We start from the raw sequence: 21,079 nt of genomic DNA, 5'->3' as shown, positions 1-21,079 counted from the left end.
AATTCTTAATTTCACTCTTTTTTTTTTGTCTCAAAATATTTTCCTTCACGTTTAAATTACTCTTAGTTCCCAAACTTTTTCCAATTCTTCTTTTTCCCTTGAAATGTTGTCTCTAACATATTTTCTAACTTTTTGTTGTTTTTTAAATGACTTAATTTATATTCTTTTGTTAGAAAACTTTATTTTTTACTTTTGAAACTCTTTTTTTGTCTCTACTTACTTTTTTTTTTTAAATTTGCCCTACAATTAGTCTTGGAACCCATAGATATTAATATTAGTATCAAAATCCAAAAGCTCATTGAGCTTTCGATAAAAAATAAAAATAGAAAAGAGATCCCAGCAAGATTGATGAACCCAAAAAATAACATATTTTGAGGGATAGGTTTAGGATTTCACGTCCTAACAAGAGTTTATAATATAAGTGACTACTCCTCTCATCGCTAATTAATTTTAAGATGCAACTCTATGAATATTGATAAAAATATAGAAACCAAAATGAATTTGAATCGGTTGTAATAAAAAATAGGTTAAATTAATAAACACGCACTGAAAATGGGATTGGGAGTAGCAAGAACCAGGGTAGATTTGTATAACCTTATTGCCAAACAAGGTTTTAGCGTAGGCCAGGTTGATCCGAACCCGAAGCAAAAGGAGAGGCAGCAAATAAGGAAGTCCCCAAATGGCCGAGCGTTTGTCGCTACGACTGACGCTTCCGCATTCTTCACCAACTACAGCAAAAGCCATGGCAGCTACTGCTTTAGGAAGCGCCGCCGCCGCCGCCGCCGCCTCCGCCTCCGCCTCATCAACCTCCCGTTTCCTCTCCTCAGCCACCAGGGCTACGCTGACGTTCTCTTCCCGTTCACCGTTGATCCTCCCTCGCTCCTCGTCTTCGTCATCTTTCCAGTTCCTCAGATCGTCTCCTCTCACTTCTCACCTTTTTCTGAATCAGGTTCTCTCTGTCGCTATCTCTACGCGTGTGTCTAGGTTTGTGATTTTTTTTTTTTTTTTACGCTAATCTTTTGATTCCTTGTGGATTTCACTTGTTTCAGGGACGCCCAAGCTCCTGTGTATCAAATAGAGGATTCAATGCGGCGACTCATCCGAAATGCCTGGCATCGGACCCTGAGCAGTTGAAGAGTGCTAAAGAAGATATCAAGAAGCTCCTGCAGACCACATTCTGCCATCCTATTTTGGTATTTCTGAGATTCATGATACGAAGTGCTATTATCTATAACTATTATTTTTCTCGTTTTAACTTCAATCGTGTGGAACTATTTGTTAACGAGTTTCTCCTATATTTGTTCTAATATGGCACCATAGCAACTGAATGTCTTGCTCACAATAATTTCCTGTTTAGATTTGTACTAACTACCGTGCTTAAGTTGGAACTGATAATAATTAGCATTGTTGGGGTCGAACTTTAAAGTTCGGAAGAGACACTAGAGTCGTGTCCTTTGGGGAATTGGTTTATCAATTTATTTGGTGGAAGTCTTTTCCACGGACATGTATTCTGACGTATCTTCTTTAACTCAAGGTACGGTTGGGTTGGCACGATGCTGGAACTTACAATAAAAATATTGAGGAATGGCCGCAGAGAGGTGGAGCTAATGGAAGTTTAAGATTTGAGGTTGAGCTGGGACATGGTGCTAATGCTGGTAATTCTTTGACAATAATCGTGCCTTAATTACAAGGTTGACGGTATTCATTCTAATTGACTAGTTTTGCAGGTCTTGTTAACGCCTTGAAACTCATTGAGCCTATCAAGGAGAAGTATTCTAACGTGACATATGCAGACCTATTCCAGCTGGCCAGTGCTACAGCCATCGAGGTCATGAATTGTCTATCTCTTGAAATTAGATGATCCCATTACAGATATTCAAAATGGATTGAATGTTCTGATGGTTTGATTTAATTCCAATTCAGGAGGCTGGGGGACCCAAAATCCCCATGAAGTATGGAAGGGTGGATGTTGTGGGGCCAGAACAATGCCCTGAAGAGGGAAGGCTTCCTGGTTAGTATATGGGCTGGCCTATAAGAACCAATTTTGATAGGAGGCTGGCCTAATATTTGAATTTGAAGATGGATGAATTATTCTGATGCTAGAATTAGAACCCAATCGCAGGATTCATTGACAAGAACATTGTGAATGTTTGAATTAGATATGGCTAGAGAACATTGTGAATGTTTGAATTAGATATGGCTATCTGAGTTGCTTATGTTAATTTACCCGCATTGTCATCTTGACCTTGTTTCTTGCTGCTTTTGTAAGTCACGAATTAGATTAAGTTGATTTGGGGGATGCTTGTGTTGAATTCAGCATTGGAAGTGAGTCCAATTACATAATTAGAAGACAAGATGTTTAAGTGTGGAATAAGTGAAGGAAAGAGGAAGCACATGGCATATTTTCTTGCATTTTAGCGAATTTCTTGTTATTCTGAAAGGTTTGAAAGAAGTGCTGGTGCATTACACATTCTGCTTTAGAATATAATTTGTCATTTTAGGAGGAATTACAAAAGGGGCAATTCTTGTTTCTTTAGATGTCTTATCACTTATGACCAGTTTCTAATCTTTTATAGCAAGATTACGTGTCTAGAGACGCACTCTTGCATCACTCTTTTCCACAAATTATTAAGAACTATTCTTTCTTTAGATGCTGGTCCTCCATCACCTGCTGGACATCTACGAGATGTTTTCTACAGAATGGGGTTGAATGACAAGGTAACATGAACCAGTCTGATATTTGAGTAAGTAATTTTTGCCTGCTTGCTTTATTTGATACAACGTTTCTGGATCTTTAGGAAATAGTTGCATTATCTGGGGCACACACGTTAGGGAGAGCCAGGCCAGAGCGCAGTGGTTGGGGCAAGCCAGAGACCAAATATACGGTAAGTTAACATCATCATGTTGTGAATGGTTAAAAATAGCATTTGTCTGGCTCAACTAGTTATTTGGTCTTTCTGACTGTTAATATCGTGGAATTAATGTTATTATAGCTTTATTTTTTATTTTTTGGTTAAGAAACCATGCCTTAATTAAACGAAAGAAGTACAAAAATAGGGTATAAATAACAAACTCCCAAACAAAGCCTGAAAGCTATTAATACTCTCCAATTAGTGTTAATCAAGGAAGGGTAGTAGTTACAAAAGGTTTGGGTGGTGCTGGCATTTGTTGTGGACTTGCGGACGTAAAAAATATTTGTTGATTCCTTCCTCTCATTTTTTAACTGCAAGTTTGATTCTTCCTCGAGCAATTTGAGGAGGAAAGTTTCAAATTCATTTATTCTTTTCTAAAAAGACAAAAGGTTTTGGTGGAAGAACTCCAAGAAGAGGCTTTGAAAGTTGCATGCTATTTCAAAGATCCACAAACCACAACAAAAGAATAGCCACGAAGGCTTTAATTCATAAGACCATTAAGTATATGAAGACTGAAATCTCTAATATTGTTTGAGAAGAGCGCATGATAGTTATAGTAATTCTAGGGATCGCTCCAGAATTTTTAATATCCAGACACTAAGTGAGCAAATGGTTGGGATATCCATTTATGACTCTGTTTGTTGCACCACCCTAGATATGTAAAGAAGGCATTCATCTTCTGAATTTTATCCCTCAGGATTACTCAACCGAGATCTTAACCAACTTCTGTCATCTATTCCAGAAGTTTATGACTTGGCTGCACTTATTTTGTGTAACAACGTGACAAATTATTCAATTTACCTTTTTACTCTACAATCAATTGCACCGCCTTTGATCTTGCCGTCTCAAACATTTTGAATCTTCATCCACAAGATCATTGGAGCTACCATAAGTATATCCATCAAGGCCAGTAGACAGCTCAAGAGATTCTATTTCGTATTCATTAGCAATGCAATATTTTGTTGTTGGATAGATGAATAAATTCTCTCGAAAGTCCTACTTGATTTATTCATACACACCATACAGGACTGAGCTTGGAGGCATTTATTACAAACCTAATTGGGCGCACCCCGTTGAGTGAAAGGAAATACTCCTAATAAGCCCCCTTCTATCCCATGTTCCATTTGATATCTCACATCATTCTCCTCTCTTTGGGAAAATTCCCCTGGCACACTATGCTTGAGAACACTCCAAGCCTACTCTTAACTCTAATACCAACTGATTGAAGATAGATTGAAGTTAAACAATCCTCCTCTAGGGCATACATTAGTATTGGCTGTGGAATTGGGGTTGATTAATGTTACCAGTGCGTGCTCTTGCTGGCAAAGCTCTCTTTATTGTTAAATTAAACAATTTAAATACCATAAAGTTACTACTAAGCAATAGTTTATAATCTGTTGTTGAAATTCAAGAGTCATGACATGCTATGATGTAATTGGTTTTGAACCTTCTAGCAAATGGTTAGTGTCACAATACGAGGAAAATGATGGACCAGAAATGAAATTCCTTATATTGTGAGGTTACCACAGTCCACAAGTTACCATACCATGAAGTACAGATGGATTATCAGTTGATATGTTGAAATGATGTTCTTTAGCAGAACAACGAAAAAGAACATCATTTCAACCAATAAAAAAAAATAATGTTCTTTAGCAATGTTTTTGGGTCTTTGTGCTTCAGTATACTGTCTTTCCAACCATATCTTGAAATGAATCATCGCTTTAAATTTGTGACTGCATTCTATTTGCTATTCTCAGGAGATTCCTTTTGTTCTGATTTTTCCTTGTTGACAGAAAGATGGACCTGGTGCACCTGGTGGACAGTCCTGGACTGCACAATGGTTGAAGTTTGACAATTCGTATTTTAAGGTTATCATATTGGCTTCATTTTATAAATTCCGAGAAGATGGAGAACTAGTTTTTGCTAACTTTGTTTTGTCCATATTATCTAGGATATCAAAGAGAGGAGAGATGAAGAATTACTGGCGTTGCCAACTGATGCTGTTCTCTTTGAAGATCCATCATTCAAGGTAAAACAATGCCACCCCACCCCCCACCCATAAGGAAGAAGAAAATGAAAGAAGGAAAGAGCTCTAACACATTATAGATTAGGTAGTTCATTGCTCCACTCAGGAGGCATTCTGTTGGTGAGCAAGAAGAATGGACTTGGTCCTTCCTAAGGCAATCAAAAGGCTCAATGTCGTTTTTGTTTACTAATGTTGTGTTGCAGGTTTATGCTGACAAATATGTTGAAGATCAAGAAGCCTTCTTCAAGGACTATGCTGAAGCTCATGCCAAACTTAGCAACCTTGGTGCTAAATTTGATCCTCCAGAGGTTTGTCGCCACTGTTACTGATTTGTTGATTTTGCTTAGGATGACAGGAATTTATGAATCACTAAATTTCCCCTTATAGAATATTTTGCGTTTTCTTTTCTGATGAATTTTCCTCTTATTAGTGCCGTCATAGGATGCCATCCAATTTAAACTCTACTGAAAACTGCATTTTATTGATCACAGGGTATTGTGATAGACGATGCATCTTCGAAACCTGTGGGAGAGAAGTTCGAGGCTGCCAAATACTCATATGGGAAGGTTGTATACATTACTAACTTTCACATTTTCATTTCATTTCTTTGCATGATAGGTCTACAAGAATCTCACCTTACATCTTCGCAAAATGTTTATCTTCTCTACTTTTGGTTGTCCGCTGCAGGATTAGAAACAAGTATCATGTTTTGTGCCGTGTCTTTTAATAATACAAGTTGAAGCTATATTCAAATCCTGACATCTGTGATGTCACATCTAAAACTTGGAAGAGTCTTAAGTGAAGAAGAGTGGAATAAAATTCAATAGTATTGCCTATTTGAATTGCAGAGAGAGCTGTCAGACTCGATGAAGCAGAAGATTCGGGCAGAATATGAAGCTTTTGGTGGAAGTCCAGATAAGCCTCTACCAACAAACTACTTCCTGAATATCATTATTGTGATTGGTGTTTTGGCAATTTTGACATCTCTGCTTGGGAACTAATTTGAGTTTTTGAATCTATTTTCGAAATGGCTTTATTTCTCAACACAATGTCTTTTAGTTTAACTGTCAATTCCTTATAGTTACCTACTCTAATAGAAAATTAACAAGATCCGTGAATGAGTATAATAAGATAACACATAGGAGTCATCATCACAGGTAAGATTTATAATTGCATGTAGCCTATGTCGTGTTTAGGTGTCACTAGGTTTAATTTTGTTTTTTATTGCACCCACGCACGAGAAATTATTGAACATGACTGTCACAATATTGTTGCTACTTTTATAATTGCTAGGTGTTTGTTACCATAATTATTTAATATTTAAAATTATATTAAAATACGAACTTTGTGTGTTTTGACAGTCTAATCTTGACCCGAAATGTGAGTTAGATGGGGCCGGGTTGCCCTTCTTTGTTATCATTATTACTTTCCCCATCCCTCATAGATTAAATCACTGCAATTATACACATTTATTGGCAGGATTCACTCGTTCTAGTGTTGTTTATATTGGTTCTTCAATCTATTGTATGTTATATACTCGATTTAGGAAGAAAATTATCATCAATTGGGTAAGATAATAGAGCCTTCTCTTTATATGTTTTAGTTTTATATGGCCTTTTAAATTCTTTTATGGCGATTTTTAGTGGTTGATAAAATAGAGAGGTTTTTTACCAATTCAAATTTGACCATGTCGTTGTGGGAAAGGTTGAGGGTAATTTGATGAAAATTTAGATGAATTTGTATTGATCAAATTTACCTTTCGAACTTGATATAAGCTTTTTGATTGTCTTTCTCAATGATCACCAAAGGAAGGATGCATACTTTTTAATTGAACTTTGTATATAATAATTTTAGTTGAATTATTGTACTAAAACAATTAGTAGAATTTTGTATCTAATAATTGAGGTTCAAGTTCAAAGAGTTTGATCAATAGATTTTCCAGCCCAAGCGTCTAAAATTTTAAAATGCAATATCCTAAACAGAACGCTAGTTTGGTGATTATTGCTGTTATGTAAAAGACCACTAGGTTTTGTCATTACGTTTGGTCATTGAAATCATTGAGTGGAAGAGAATTTTGCCTTTGAACTCGAAGAAGTATTCATGAGCTCCATTATTCGAAAACTTCGATTTATAATTATAATTAATTATTTTTGGGTCAACTAGAGGAAGAATTCGGTGAAATAATATATAACTTGTGAACATATAATAATAATAATAATAATAAAAAAAGAACATCAAAATAATGAATAGGCAGTTTTAAATTTGAGGTTGGATGGAATATGAAATAGAAATTGATGAAAAGCTAATCAAATTAGAAAGTAATCTATTTTCAATTCATGAGTTATCTAAAGGCAAAATACTTTCCCCAAGAAACATCCTAGGCGTGGTGAAGCATTATTATTTGGGGTAGGGAAATAACTATAAATGGCGTAAAATGGATCCCAAGAAAAATCCTATGCTTAATGGAAATTTTATAGATATCTATGCCGACGAATGAATCCTAAGAGAGATTACCTTCAAAGGTCTATCCTTATTATCAATAGTTGGTTCCATTATTCTTAGCATCCCTCTGGTCAAAAGCGAAATTGAGGATAAATTCTTCTGGCATTGTGACAAAAGAATGGGTGGAAGAATTTGTGGTACTTAGATATCCACGATAATAATTAGGATGGAAACAATCCCCGGTATCCATAACACAAATTACTAGTATATCCTTAGGATTCATCTCAATATTAAAATTTAGAATTGGTAAATTGGGAGGTCAAATCTACCTTCCAAAATTAAAAAAATCCCAAAACCCCAAAAAGCTATCCATTTTCGAAACCTACCCTTTCTTCTCCCTCGTTTTTTTCTTCTTCCGACCATCAGTTTTCCTCCTCCGACCGTCTGTTCCTCTTCTCCGACTATCCGTTCCTCTTCTCCGACCGTCTGCCTTCCTCTCTGGCCGGCTACGCTTTTCTTTGTCGCAAGAGCATTTCATCTCCGGCCGCCTTCGAAAAGAGATTTCTGCCGGTTCTTATTCTCCGGGCGTTTCTGCCTACCTTCGTATCTGACCGACGTTTGCCTGCCTTCATCTCCTGCTACCTCCATTTTTCTCAGTAGCCAGAGCAGTTCATCTCCAAATTGAAAGGTTTGCGTTCCAAAGGACATTTTCAATTTCTGATTTGGTGTGAAATATTGTATATGTGATGATATATAGTATAGTGATTTAATTAGGATATATCTTATAACTCAACTTGTATTCTATAGTGGTTTTGAATGTATATATGCGGATATATAAGTGGATATATACTGTGATTTTCAATATATTTTTTGAATATGCGGATATATGTTTATTTAGACTTCAAAGGATGTTTATGTGATTTTGAATGAACTTTGAAGATTGAGCACCAATGTGGGAGTGAATCAATGGAAAATCAATCTTTTTGAACCAATAAATTAAGGTTTCGAATGAGTGAATTAAGAGATTTGTGTTGAGGATTATGATAATAATTTATGGAATTAAATATTATATATTTAAAAAACAAATAACTATAATAAATGTAAATGCAATAAATAAGGGTAAAATCGAAATTAAAATAAAATCCAAATTAGAAAAATTTAGACATTTGTGTAAATAAATTTCTAAAACAGTCCTCCGAACACATTATCTCAAAATAGAATCCAGTGTCCCATCTCTTCAATATTGCCTACTTTGATATTTCTTCTCTATTTTGCAGGGCACAAATGAGCTTAACGACGAAAATGTTAGAGTCTTCATAATAGCTGCTCTTTGGATGATGTGGAAAAGGAGAAATGGAGAAATTTTCAACAAGCAAAAGAACTACAAGAAAGACCCTGTTAGCTGGGGGATGCACTATGCTAACAAAACAAAGGAAAGCAAAATATCTTTCAAATAATCAACCTTGCGATGGAGTGAAAGACAACACAACTGCAGTCAATACATCAATACATACTAGTTGAACAACGATGCTACAAATCCTAACGGAAATGTTGGGATAGGAGTAGAAATTCGTGATCCCAAAAGATATGATAATAACCTCAATCGAAAAATTCATGTACAAGTTATTGCTCTGAACAAGTGCATCATCATTGCTTTGGAAGCAGGTATTCGACCTTTATGGGCAAAAATCAATTCTAGAATGGTTTGGAAACTAATTTGCAGAGAAGGGATTTTCAAAAATGAAACATGATTGGTAATCGATGAAATAAAAGAAAAATAGAAACAGAATCCAATTGAAGGATTCACTCCCACCGTGTAAAGGTGTACTACTGAAGTCGCAAATACTTTACCAATACATACAACGATAAATCACAACTCCAAAATTTGGCTAGAGAACATCCTTCCTTGAGCTCTTTGAACTTTAGCTAACAATCTTCCTCTTCGTAAGAAACAACTTTACTAAATTGTTTCTTTTCATGTCTTTTGGTTGTGCAAAAAAAACCATGAATTTTCTTTTTTTAGTTATAATAATGAATGGACTAAATTTGGGAAACTATCATAGGTAATCATAATTACCTATCAAAAATATCATGTATATTTTATCAATGAAGGTAAGATATAATTGACAATTCTCAAAGTTTATTGACTAGTCTTCCTTAGTTTTTTTAGTATAATAAAATTGTGTGGATGAAAATTTGAACTTCTAATTAAAATGTAACCTAGTTTGCAAAGAAAACTTGAATTATTTATTGAATTAACAAAAGATTACATATATAGCAATGAGTTGACTATGACCTGTAAGGAAACCCCATTGATATAGTCTGGAGTAAATAGAATGTAATATGTTACAAAAGGGAATGATTATATCAATAAATACAAATTGATTGCATAAATATACAGCTATACAAATCTCCAACAATCACTCTTTATCACTAATACCTTAACTATGTTTAGGTTTAAAATTTATGGACGAAAGAAAAGGTTTAGACTTTAATATTCTATTTTAGGGGTGTAAATATCCCGGTTCAGTTCGATTTTCGAGTAGGAAGTGGAAAATTAAAATCGGTTTGGGTCGTTGATGAAAATCGAACCGAACCAATTCAATCTGGATCGATTTTCCTATTCGGTTCGGTTCCTTTCACCCCTAGTCTATTTCCATTTGTTGAAGATTCATATCTTCATTCCAACTTATGCTCAAAATAATAAATTTTTATTTCACAATTTTTTTTCCCAAAATGATTCACCTTAAATAATAGTTAATATTATACTAAAATTAATATATATATATATATATATATATAAATAAATAAATAATAGGTGGGGTTAAAATTCAAACTTAGGAGGTTTGATCTAACGATATATATACACTCAGGTACTGAAAAATAGTCAATACGGCCATACGGGTGATGGCTTTCCTATTATAATATTATTCTTTCTTTGCCTAAAATTGCATTTAGTTCTGTAGGGCCGTTATGACGTTATCTTCAAAAGGAAAATCTATAAGACCGTTTCTTTTTTTTTTCTCGACAAATTAAATAAAAAGGAAATAACATTAGCAAAAAATAAAAAAATAAAAAGGAAATAACATTATTAATTAATAAAACAGTTGACAAACGGGGATTTTTTCCAGTATATGCGAGACTACAGATAACATACCTAAATAACAAATCAGATTCAGATTCAAATGACTAGATAATTTCTACTCAATAAATTCGCTCATTTAATAACGTTTTAATTGGCATTAACATTTAAGAAAATAAAAAAATTACATAAAAAAAGAAAAATTATAAAAAATATATAAATGATTATAAACTTATGAGTTCTTTTTTTCAGTACGATATGTTTGGTGACATTTTTTAAAAAATAAAAAATAAAAAAAAATATTTTTTTTGAATACCAAATAAAAATATTTTTATAAACTCATATTTCCCAAAAAAAAAATATGTATACAGCTGCCGTACGTTGTTTTCCTTTTTCCACCGCGAAACATACGTGAGATTAATTCGCGATTTAATCGCCAAGCGTGCGAGCCTCCGCATGGAAAAATACACTACAAATGACGAGACCCAACCAATAGGAACATTCCACGTGGAAAATCGTCCACGTGTAGCGCGAGTATTGATTTTGAGCGCGTATGGATCTAATGACTCATATGCAGTCACGTGCGAGTACCATCTTTGTATCGTTCTCTATCTACTCTCTTCAGCCGCTCTCCCTTAAAACCCCCCTCCGACTGAAACTCTCAAATATCATTTCACGCAGAGAGAGCTTCCAGTGCCTTGGCAATGGCGTCTTCATCTTTGATTCGGTTCTTCGTTCTTGCTTTCGTACTCCTCTCTGCTTCTGTCACTGAGATCTACGCGGAAGAGGCCGAGGCGAAGGAGTATGTTCTCACTTTGGATCATTCCAACTTCTCGGAGGTTGTTGGCAAGCATGACTTCATCGTCGTCGAGTTCTACGCCCCGTGGTATGGTTTTTCTTCATTACCATTTTTTGTCGTCGTTGGTTAAGTTTCCGTTTCCGATCTTTTCAATGGCTGCTGTGTGGTTTGATTTTGTGGTTTCTGTGAGGATTTCAATTTTTTTTTTCATGTCGTGTTTTTAGGGTTTTTTTTCTTTGTTTCTGTGTAATTCATTTTTCGCATTCTTATCGTGTAAATTGGCCTCCTCGCTCTGTTTGAATTAGCTTGGTTTTAGTGCATGGTTGTTGACCAGATTTTGTGTGGTTATTTTGATATTAGCATTTGGGAATGAATGTATGTCTGGCTTTCTTTTGTTAGCCTGATCTTGAGTACGCAGTCAACTACGGAGAGGATTCTCATAGTTGTATGTCGCCGTGAAAGATTCTCATTCATTTCAAACATCTTCGATCTTAGTAATTTGCAGAACTGGAATCTGAGAGTATTTGATGACTTAATTATATGTTTGACTTTTTCCCGGTTGGGGTATCGTTCCTCTTGGAACACTCTTGCGCTCTTTTCCCTTGAGAAGCAGCTAAAATTTATGGAATAGATGTCAGATTTTAACCTTCTAAGTCATATTTATCATGTTTTTAATTAGCCATTGATGAAGAATTGTCATTGACCTTGCTCTTTTTTTAAACGTTTTCTCCCAACGATTTAGGTGCGGGCACTGTAAGAATCTGGCACCAGAGGTGAACTAATTTTCTTATCTCTGCTGTTAAGTTGAATTATCCTTGAGGATATTGTCGCTGATGGCTTTATTCAATCTTTTCTTCGTTACAGTATGAAAAAGCTGCGTCTGTTTTGAGCAGTCATGACCCTCCAATTGTTTTAGCTAAAATTGATGCAAATGAAGAGTCAAACAGAGAGCTGGCAGGTCAATTTGAAATTAGGGGCTTCCCCACTATTAAGATACTCAGAAATGGGGGTAAATCAAGTCAAGATTACAAGGGACCTCGCGAGGCAGATGGGATTGTTGACTACTTGAAGACGCAAAGTGGGCCTGCATCTGCTGAAATAAAATCTGCAGAGGATGCTAGTAATCTCATTAAGAATGTTTTCATCGTATGAACTAGATCTCTTATCTTTTCTTTCTTTCTAATTTTCTGTTGCTATTTCAATTTTTCTGTATATAGCTAGTAAAATTAATTTTTTCCTGGCTTTGCAGGTTGGGATATTTCCAAAACTTTCTGGTGAGGAGTTTGACAACTACATCGCTGTAGCTGAGAAGTTGCGTTCTGACTATGCCTTTGGTCACACTTTGGATGCTAAGCTGCTTCCCCGTGGAGAATCATCTGTAGCTGGCCCAATCGTCAGGCTTTTCAAGCCATTTGATGAACAATTTGTTGATTTTAAGGTACCAGAATTTCATTTCATTATGTGTGCTAAATTTTTAAATTTGGCTTTTTATGATTTATGATTTTTTTTCACGCTGATTCTTATTGGAGCTGTGAACTCAGGATTTTGATGTAGCCAAGTTGGAGAAGTTCATTGAAGAATCTAGTATTCCCCTGGTAACGGTGTTTGATAATAATCCTATCAATCAAGCTTATCTTTCCAAGTTCTTCTCCAGTCCTAATGATAAGGTATATAGGCATGATCTCCTATTTTGTCAAAGAATTGTTTCCATTGTTTGCATGAATCCAATTGTGCACTAATGTTCACCACTCACTTTTTCTGCGGTTCAAGAAATGAATGTCTTATCTGGTTCATATCAATGTCATTTTCGGGCAGGCTATATATTTTCATATGTATATTTTTTCTTTTGGGGTACCAAAAATTATTTACCATTGATACAGTAACGAGGGTCATTTGACTAATATTTTACTGTTTTGTCGGGCAGGCTATGTTTTTTCTGAATTTCAGCAGTGAGGTTGCTGATTCTCTAAAATCTAAGTACCGTGATGTTGCTGAACAGTACAAAGGACAGGGATTAAGTTTCCTAATGGGAGATATTGAATCCAGTCAAGCTGCCCTAAACGTTTGTATCCCTTTTTGTTTCGTGTGGCTATTTATGTTGCTTGCTTTGTTCTCCATCACGCTAACATGTTTAATACCTTATTGGTTTGCATTAACAGTATTTTGGACTTAATGAAGATCAGGTGCCTGTCATTCTTGTACAAAAAAATGATAGGCATAAGTTTGTGAAATCCAATGTGGAGCCTGATCAGATTGCTCCATGGATGAAGGAATACAAGGTCAAACTCTTTCTTTTGCGTTACATGAAGTAGTGCTCAAAGTTTTGATACTCAGATTTATATTCTGAGTATTTTGTTCATACAATATGGTTCCTTCCTTCATGATTAATATTGTTTTTGTGGTGTTTTAGATTCCTTTCGTGTTTATGCCTTTTGGAATTTTATACAGTAGTTTTTTACTCTGATTTCATAACTGCAGAACGGCAATGTGCCACAATTCATAAAATCCGAACCCATTCCAGAGAGTAATGATGGACCTGTGAAAGTGGTTGTTGCTAATAGCCTTCATGATGTTGTTTACAAGTCTGGAAAAAATGGTGAGTTTCAGTATTTACTGTTCAATATCAATTCGCAAATATGATAACTAAATGATTATTAACTTGTAATTTAATTACTCGTTACTAATTTCTTATTTATAGCTCATATCTCTTGGTAGCGTAGTGGGTGATGGAAAGAGGCTTCTTAACACTCTCAGCTTTTTCCATCTAGTTCTCTTCTGATTTCCCTTTATTCTTGATTTTGACGAGCCATTTTTGTAGTGTTAGAGCTTGTTTAACAGGAAAAAAAAAAAACTTCCGTAGGACGTGTATCTCTTAAACTGATCTGTAATGTAAAATTTCTTTGTATGTTTGCTATTTATTTTGAACGTAACTGGTTCTTACTCAGAATTGATTTATTTTGTTGTTTCATTTCTATTAGTTAATTTTGGTGTTTAGTTCAAATTTGGTCGATCGAAATTTTTCCTATTCAAAATTTGGTTGATTTTGGTGTTTTAATTTATGTCTAACTACTCTTTTCTTTCTTTTATTTATTTATTTATTTCGAACAATCTTACTAACTTTTTTCTTCTTACCAATTCAAACCCGGAGAAATTTGATACTCAGTTTTGTTGTGTTATCGTATTTTTAGTTTACCTCTTCCCCTCTTGTATACTGCGAGATCATCAACTGCTTGTTTCATCGTGCAGTTTTGCTGGAATTTTATTCTCCTTGGTGCGGGCACTGCAAAAAACTTGCTCCAACTTACGAGGAAGTGGGTGTCTCGTATGAAAAAGATCCTGATGTGATCATTGCTAAGTTTGTAAGATCCATTACCCCGTGAATCTTTTTTTAAGACTTATACATGTACTAGTTTCTAAGTTTAACCCATAAACAAGTTATTAACTGCAAATTTTTTATGCTATTGATGAACATTGGTAATCATTCACATCCTTTTTACTCTAAAAGTTTAGTTGCTTGTTCTATACATTTTTCACTGGTATCTGTATATTTGATCTGTATGACTATTCAAATATGTATATGATCAATTATTTTTTCTGTATACGAACTTTGGTTTGATTCATTTCATTTTCCTAACTCTGGTAGGATGCCGCTGCGAACGACATCCCAGAGAGTGATTTCGACATCCAAGGTTACCCTACAGTGTTCCTGAGGACAGCAAGCGGAAAGCTGGTGGAGTATAGCGGTGATAGATCCAAGGAAGACATCATCAATTTTGTTGAGACGAATCGTGATAAAATTGGCGAGGCAGATTCCAAATCCAAGGACTCAAAGGCAGATTCAGAAGCCAAAGATGAGCTCTAAAAATGGTAAAAAAAAAGTTATATATAGCTCTTTATGATCTTTTTAACTCGTTGGAATATCTCAATGTGAACTTGTTTGGTATCTCCTCAAAACCACCACTAAAAAGTTAAAACAACTGTTTTTTTTTTATATTATTTCTTAAAGGAAGATTTCACACATTTTTTTTTAATATAGAATAATTTTGACTTTTCTTGGTATACTTCACGTCACAGATTTTGATTGAATTGTGCTACTTTTGTGCTTTGTAAAATTTTAAACTTCATGTAATATTTGAAAATACATATTTATTTATTTTATGCCATTTATGTAAACCTCTCTTTTTGTACATTCCTCTCTTAGTTGGATGGTGGTCAATATCTACTGTCTAGTTAGTACTTAGTACCTAAGTCACCATTATCGTCATCATCACATAATAGAGTATACCCATTCATTTAGTAGTCACCATTATCGTCATCATCACAAGTTCCCAAATGTGGTTTTTGGAATGGAGTGGTGATCTCTGGTTGTTTCTATGAACTGAAATCTAACTTACATAATTACAAGTTGAGACTATGCGTATGACCCAATCTCCACTAATCTTCCGTCAGTTCCAATTCCATCAGCCTAGGACTTTAGACCTCTACAAAGGCCATCTCTCACGGTTAATCCCAACTCCATCTCCAAAACAGCAAAAGTTTTAAACTATCAAAGCTTTAGAAGACAGTCCCTTAGGGTCTTTGGACAGGCGCGAGTGACCCTCAGTAGATCTTAAATCCATAGGATTTTTCTGTTCTTTACAAGTTCTTGATTGTAGGTGCAACGTGTTTAACATTCAGGAACATAACATAAACACACGATCTTGTAAACATCTGCAGCTTGTGAACGAATAGTTGGTTTTTGTGTGCAGGAAGTCGGCTTTTTTTTTTTTTTTTGGTTGATGGAGGAGGCAGGCCTCAAGATCTGGGTGGGTGGGTGGGTGGCTGTGGACAGCTGCCATTCCCATGGAAGTTGACAAAAGTAGTAGCAGCAGAGCATGTGATCCCCCTTTCCATTTTCTCCATCTCAGTTTTCCTTCTTCCTATGTTTAGAATAAAATAAAAATAAATAACAAAAAAAAAATAATATGCAATAGGCTCTTTGCTTTTAGAGTAGTTTTGATATCTATCTTACTACAGTGTAACGGTTCTTTGTCATGTGACTGTAGAAACATCTGGATCTGAGAATGTTTAATTTATAGGCGGAGGAAGTGCTTTTGTTTCTGTTTCTACTTTATGGAGTTCTCCTTTTGTAGTTTTTAGATTTTGAAAACGTTTTAGAATATAATTAAAAATTAAATGGTTATAAATCAGATTATAAACAATAATTAAGTGCATCTTCTAAAAGGTAGAACAGTTGGGTGGTTGATATAGGTTAGTTTTTGGTTAAAAGAAATCAACCCTGGACCAACAAATTAGCCTAAGAAAATATTCAACCGAGATTGAAATGGATTTTCAAAAACTAATCGCTGACCAAAATTGAATGAAACCGAAATATCTATTTAGAAATTGAAGTAATTTGCTACATGTTAATTAAAGATCCAATCAAACCACGACTGAATTGATTTGGTTCACTGGATTTTTTCCCATTTAAATCGTACAATTTAGACGGTATTTTGAGCAGTAATATTTTGATAGTGCTTAAAATGGCACGACAACTTCTTTCAACTCTTTTCATCGTAAAAGAATACTATATTCTATATTCACAACTTGTTCAATGAGAAAAAGAAACAAACGTAAATTCTTTTAAGATATTACAATATATTTCCTATGGTAATTGGATTCTTGAATTATGCTTATCGTTTGTCTGTGGAGGGATTTTCTCTATCTCTATGCATAATCTCTTTTCTAATTTTCCACGGAAAATACCATTTTTGGAGTATGTCTCCAATTGGAAGCGGTTGGTAAATTAAGTGCGTGGGGTAATTTCGTAAATGTCTTAATTAGAGACTCAATTTAAAAAATATATTTTTTCACTGTCAATTGTTTTAGGACAGCCACAACTCCAATCTTCATATGGTTCAATTTACATATGGATAGGTAATTATTATAAAATAAATTCTTATTTGCAAATAAAGCATAAAGTTTAAAATTTTATGCCTAAGTTAAAACTCCATCTCTCATGTTGTATTAAAAGAAAAAATAAAAATTTACCAAAATAACTCAACTAAAGTGAAACTCAATGTAATATAAAACATGTTATGGTATGAAACCCCAACCAATCGAAAGAGACTCCTCCATAAATAAGAGAAGAGACCTCTGGTGTGAAGTATGTTCTCACAACTTTACTTTTGCTACGTTTGATGAAATTTTTTGCTAAGCTTGGTGTGTAGATTTCTCTTGTGTGCAGGTGTTCGTGGGAGATTTCGTCGGGAACACGAAACCAAACTCATGCATCAATAAAACATACTAAAAACAAGTAACTTTTGCTATGGAAAAAAATAATAAAAAGTTTTGATCGTTTTGAAAATACGTATTAAATTCATGCTATAGGTACACATTTTCTATTATAATTTTTTAGTACAACATTTAGAGGATGATGATCGAACTCACAACGTTTTGATTGGATATATATGTCAATTATTAGTGAGATGTGCTCGCTTTAGCTTCAATTATAAATTGATATATTGTTATTTATGTATATGTTCAATTCATTGCCTCCTTGTTAAATTAAAAAATTCTATTTAATTGTTGGTTATACTTATCGTTTTAATTAAGATTATTTTTAGAGGTAAAGCTTGTTATTCTGAAAAAAGATAAATAAGTATTAATTATCTTTCACGAAAGTCGAAGATTCTGCTGAATTAAAAATACTTATTCTAAAAACGCTCAGAATTCAATATTTCAACGAGAAAAACGCTCACGGTTCGTCTTAAAATGCCACGTCCGTTTTCTATTATAATTTCCATTCTTCCTCTGGCGCTCTAGCTTCGCTTTTTCTTATGATTAGCAGTTGATTAGCAGTTGATTTAATAATTTAATATTTTAATCTGAATTGTAAACCCTAGATTGATTCCCCTCGAAAACATCCCATTTTGGGAGATTCATCCATCATCTTCAACCAAAACAGCCATTAGAGTAAACAGTATACAAGGACCATTTTACACCCCAAAATCCCCTTTTCGCCTTAAAAATTTCTCTGTAATCCGCAGTAACTCTAAAATGCAGCACAGATGTTCGGCGAAATGCGTGCGACACCACCATAGCCATCCATTTACGTGCTAATGGCGGCCGGATTCCTCGCACTATATCGCTTACACCGCCGCCTGCAACTCTTTCAGTTTTGGTCTTCTTTCGGACGGTTCCGGAGCCGCGGCCTTTCTCTTGCTGAAGGTATTGTTACTGTCTTCTTTCGAGTTGTTTTCGTCGTCAGTGGCGTCGGGAGCAGGGATTTCGATTTCGATTCCGATTCCGACGGTTTCTTCCTTTATTTCTGCAGAAGAACGGCTGAGCGATTTCTGAAGGTGAGGCTCAAGCTTCTTTACATCTGATAGTTGAAGAGGCTTCAAAAGGAATTCCTCTGCCCCTTCTTCCAAGCACCTGTAAGTAAATTTCATTTGTTTGAGAAGTTAACGGGTTATTAGATTAATATAATGCTAAGTTGAATATTAGAATGAAAGCTATTCTATGAAGCAAAAAGTGATTACCGAAAAGAAATAGAGTGAGAGAGTAGAATATCTTACATGTTGATTCTTGAAGGCTCGTTCTCTGATGACATGACAACAACAGGAACATCTTTCCAGGAAGATCCCTGCGAACGCACGTATCAATGTAAGCCATCATATTCTTCTAATATATAGAGATTAACAAAAAGAGAGTGATTTTTTGCTTTTAAGCTACTCACTTCCACTAATATCTATTTGATAGACTAATGATTCGTTCGAAAGAACAACTCCCTTTTTATCTGAAATATGCTTTGCTCTTACCTTTCAAATTTGGGTTATTTGATTTTATTTGAATAATTTAAACAACATTGACATCTAAAGAAAAATACAAATAATGCAACTCTTATATATGTTTCAACTGAACGAGTAGCATTTTGCAAGTTTGGCCTACCATCTATACAGGTAAAATTTTATCCATTATTACCTTCTTTTAATTGACTTGGAGTATCATTCTAATATCAGTCTCTTTGTTACTTGAATACCATACTTTTCTGTGATGTAAATTTGGATACCTTGCTTTGTTATTTGAAAATAATATTCTCTTTTTTAATGGTCTTACAAATTAGTTAGCCAAAATAAAGAATTATACATTGCCAAAAATTTGAAGGAAAGAAAAAAGCATTAATTGTTGTGTGTATGAAAGGATGGTAAAGGAATTGACCTTGAGTCGTTTGAGTAGATCATAACCAGTCATCCCAGGCATACAGTAGTCTGTCATGATTAGGTTGACTTTGACTTCCTGTGTTTCATGGAAATTAAAAAATCTAAATAATTTTTTCTTCTAAATAATAAAAATTAAAAATAAAACAAGGCTTGAAAACACACACACAAAATAGCTCGACACAGGGGTCCACACATCCAAAATCTAATTCCACAGAAAACCTTCATCAATTCCCGGCTGATTGAATGCAGTTGAAAAGTTCATTTATTAATTTTAATTGGACTGTAGCTAAATAATTTCTTCACATGTGATGCACGTAAAAGTATGCAACTTGCAGTGTCTTTGTCTAGTCTCCCCTAATGAATGCTGTGCATTACAGAAAATTCAATATTGCAGGAAATATTCTTATTTCCTGTTCTTTCTTTTTCTCTTTTTCCTGTTCCTTCTGAGTACAGGTTTCATCTTCATGCAGTCGAAGATCACAATCTTCTATTGGTTCATTGTTCTAGTCTATTCATCAAATTATCTCATAATTGATATATAATTCACTTGGATATGTGGAGTGGAAGTCTCCTAAGTAAAAGATTGAAACTGGTGTTCGTGTTTCTTTAATCAGAAATTTGTACATGTTTTGGCCATTATCTTTAGCATGCATTGAAGAAAATCAAGAGAAATATAGAGAGGGGATCTTGGGCGGAGAGAAGAAGGAAAATGACCTGTTGTTGGGAGACTTGTGGGGGAGAAAATGAAGAAGAAAATTTGTCGAAGTCATCAAGCAGACCCAGATATCTCAGAGCTTTATCCCCGGATTCCACACAGGTCACTGTTGAGTGTTGGAAATAATATTTAGGAAGAAAACTGGGTATGATTAGTTGGATATATAACTAAAAATAAATATATATATATATATATATACCTTCGCATGAAGAAATTCTTAGGAGCTTTTCCAAAAGCTTTCTGTCAATAAGGCTATCATCCACTGCCAGCACATGGAAATGTTGCTGTTGTTGGACTTCTGCTACATCTCCTTTCAACTCCATTATATTATCCCCAAGAAAATCACCAAGCTGTGGAACAAGATGTAGTTTGTTTATATCTCTGCAGATCAATCTTGAGAATTACAATGGCTTTGCCATTATCATCAGCAGAGAGAGAGAGAAGGGTAGGAATTGGAGGTGGTGTGTGGTAGAATTGCAGGTTTTTATGAGGTGGGTGAGGAGAGAGAGAGAAACCAAAGGTAGTATAGTGTTAATGGAAGTAGAAGTAGATGTGTGGGTGTGGGTGTGGGTGTGGGTGTGTATTTTTTGCTCTCATGCTGAGATCTCTCTCTAGATTCTGTATACCCCATTGGTACAACAACCACTTATCTCTTTCTTTCAACTCTCCATTTCTCTCTCTCTCTTTTCTTTTGTTTCTTCTTTTTTTCCCCTTTTACTTTCTTGGCTAAGATTTTGTTTGATTGCCAAGAAAAATCCCGAGATCTTTGTTCCCATTCGGTCATCATGATGATGGAAAAGAGTTGATTTTGGGCGTTAGTTGGATAATTTGATTCAAAGACCTTTCAGCTGATATTATTAATTACCAGAGTACTTAACTAATCAAACTATCATCGAATT

General features: G+C 34.8%; 3 protein-coding genes across 4 annotated transcripts; 2 read left to right on the top strand and 1 right to left on the bottom strand.

Moving 5' to 3' along the window:
* Positions 1–619: 619 nt before the first annotated feature.
* On the top strand, positions 620–5,987 carry TAPX (thylakoidal ascorbate peroxidase). Of its 2 annotated transcripts, none has more exons than XM_022285875.2 (12): positions 620–949; positions 1,050–1,193; positions 1,535–1,655; positions 1,728–1,828; positions 1,924–2,011; positions 2,651–2,718; positions 2,799–2,885; positions 4,706–4,780; positions 4,864–4,941; positions 5,142–5,246; positions 5,430–5,504; positions 5,787–5,987. In XM_022285875.2, the coding sequence occupies exons 1-12, from the start codon at positions 680–682 to the stop codon at positions 5,937–5,939; spliced, it is 1,365 nt and encodes a 454-aa protein (XP_022141567.1). In that variant the 5' UTR covers positions 620–679; the 3' UTR covers positions 5,940–5,987. The 2 variants fall into 2 exon arrangements, with proteins under 2 accessions (XP_022141567.1, XP_022141568.1); XM_022285876.2 differs by having other exon boundaries at positions 623–949; positions 5,626–5,987.
* A 5,112-nt stretch (positions 5,988–11,099) lies between these two features.
* On the top strand, positions 11,100–16,369 carry LOC111011900 (protein disulfide-isomerase). Its single transcript, XM_088122438.1, has 11 exons — positions 11,100–11,348; positions 12,004–12,034; positions 12,126–12,407; positions 12,511–12,699; positions 12,803–12,928; positions 13,186–13,323; positions 13,421–13,540; positions 13,740–13,857; positions 14,508–14,620; positions 14,905–15,128; positions 16,010–16,369. Exons 1-10 carry the CDS (start codon positions 11,167–11,169, stop codon positions 15,121–15,123), a joined length of 1,518 nt encoding a protein of 505 aa, XP_087978564.1. The 5' UTR covers positions 11,100–11,166; the 3' UTR covers positions 15,124–15,128; positions 16,010–16,369.
* A 1,777-nt stretch (positions 16,370–18,146) lies between these two features.
* On the bottom strand, positions 18,147–20,853 carry LOC111011809 (two-component response regulator ARR17). The gene is made up of 5 exons (XM_022285705.2): positions 20,380–20,853; positions 20,180–20,286; positions 19,464–19,541; positions 18,821–18,888; positions 18,147–18,677 (listed from the first exon to the last, which is right to left on the bottom strand). Exons 1-5 carry the CDS (start codon positions 20,501–20,503, stop codon positions 18,392–18,394), a joined length of 663 nt encoding a protein of 220 aa, XP_022141397.1. The 5' UTR covers positions 20,504–20,853; the 3' UTR covers positions 18,147–18,391.
* Between the last annotated feature and the right edge of the window lie 226 nt (positions 20,854–21,079).

The sequence above is a fragment of the Momordica charantia genome, assembly GCF_013281855.1.
Source record: "Momordica charantia cultivar OHB3-1 chromosome 4 unlocalized genomic scaffold, Mcharantia_2.0 BLBB01000004.1, whole genome shotgun sequence".
NCBI lineage: Eukaryota > Viridiplantae > Streptophyta > Magnoliopsida > Cucurbitales > Cucurbitaceae > Momordica > Momordica charantia.
This window is presented reverse-complemented; position numbering and strand designations above follow the sequence as displayed.

Bases quoted from the DNA above. Each gene is read 5' to 3' on its own strand.
- LOC111011809 (XM_022285705.2), bottom strand. From the start codon at position 20,503: ATGGAGTTGAAAGGAGATGTAGCAGAAGTCCAACAACAGCAACATTTC. The intron at 20,287-20,379 runs GTATATATATAT...AACACTCAACAG, and splicing joins AAGAATTTCTTCATGCGAAG to TGACCTGTGTGGAATCCGGG. The intron at 19,542-20,179 runs GTCATTTTCCTT...CATGAAACACAG, and splicing joins CACAAGTCTCCCAACAACAG to GAAGTCAAAGTCAACCTAAT.
- TAPX (XM_022285875.2), top strand. From the start codon at position 680: ATGGCCGAGCGTTTGTCGCTACGACTGACGCTTCCGCATTCTTCACCA. The intron at 1,194-1,534 runs GTATTTCTGAGA...CTTTAACTCAAG, and splicing joins CATTCTGCCATCCTATTTTG to GTACGGTTGGGTTGGCACGA. The intron at 2,886-4,705 runs GTAAGTTAACAT...CCTTGTTGACAG, and splicing joins AGCCAGAGACCAAATATACG to AAAGATGGACCTGGTGCACC.
- LOC111011900 (XM_088122438.1), top strand. From the start codon at position 11,167: ATGGCGTCTTCATCTTTGATTCGGTTCTTCGTTCTTGCTTTCGTACTC. The intron at 12,408-12,510 runs GTATGAACTAGA...CTGGCTTTGCAG, and splicing joins TCATTAAGAATGTTTTCATC to GTTGGGATATTTCCAAAACT. The intron at 14,621-14,904 runs GTAAGATCCATT...TAACTCTGGTAG, and splicing joins ATGTGATCATTGCTAAGTTT to GATGCCGCTGCGAACGACAT.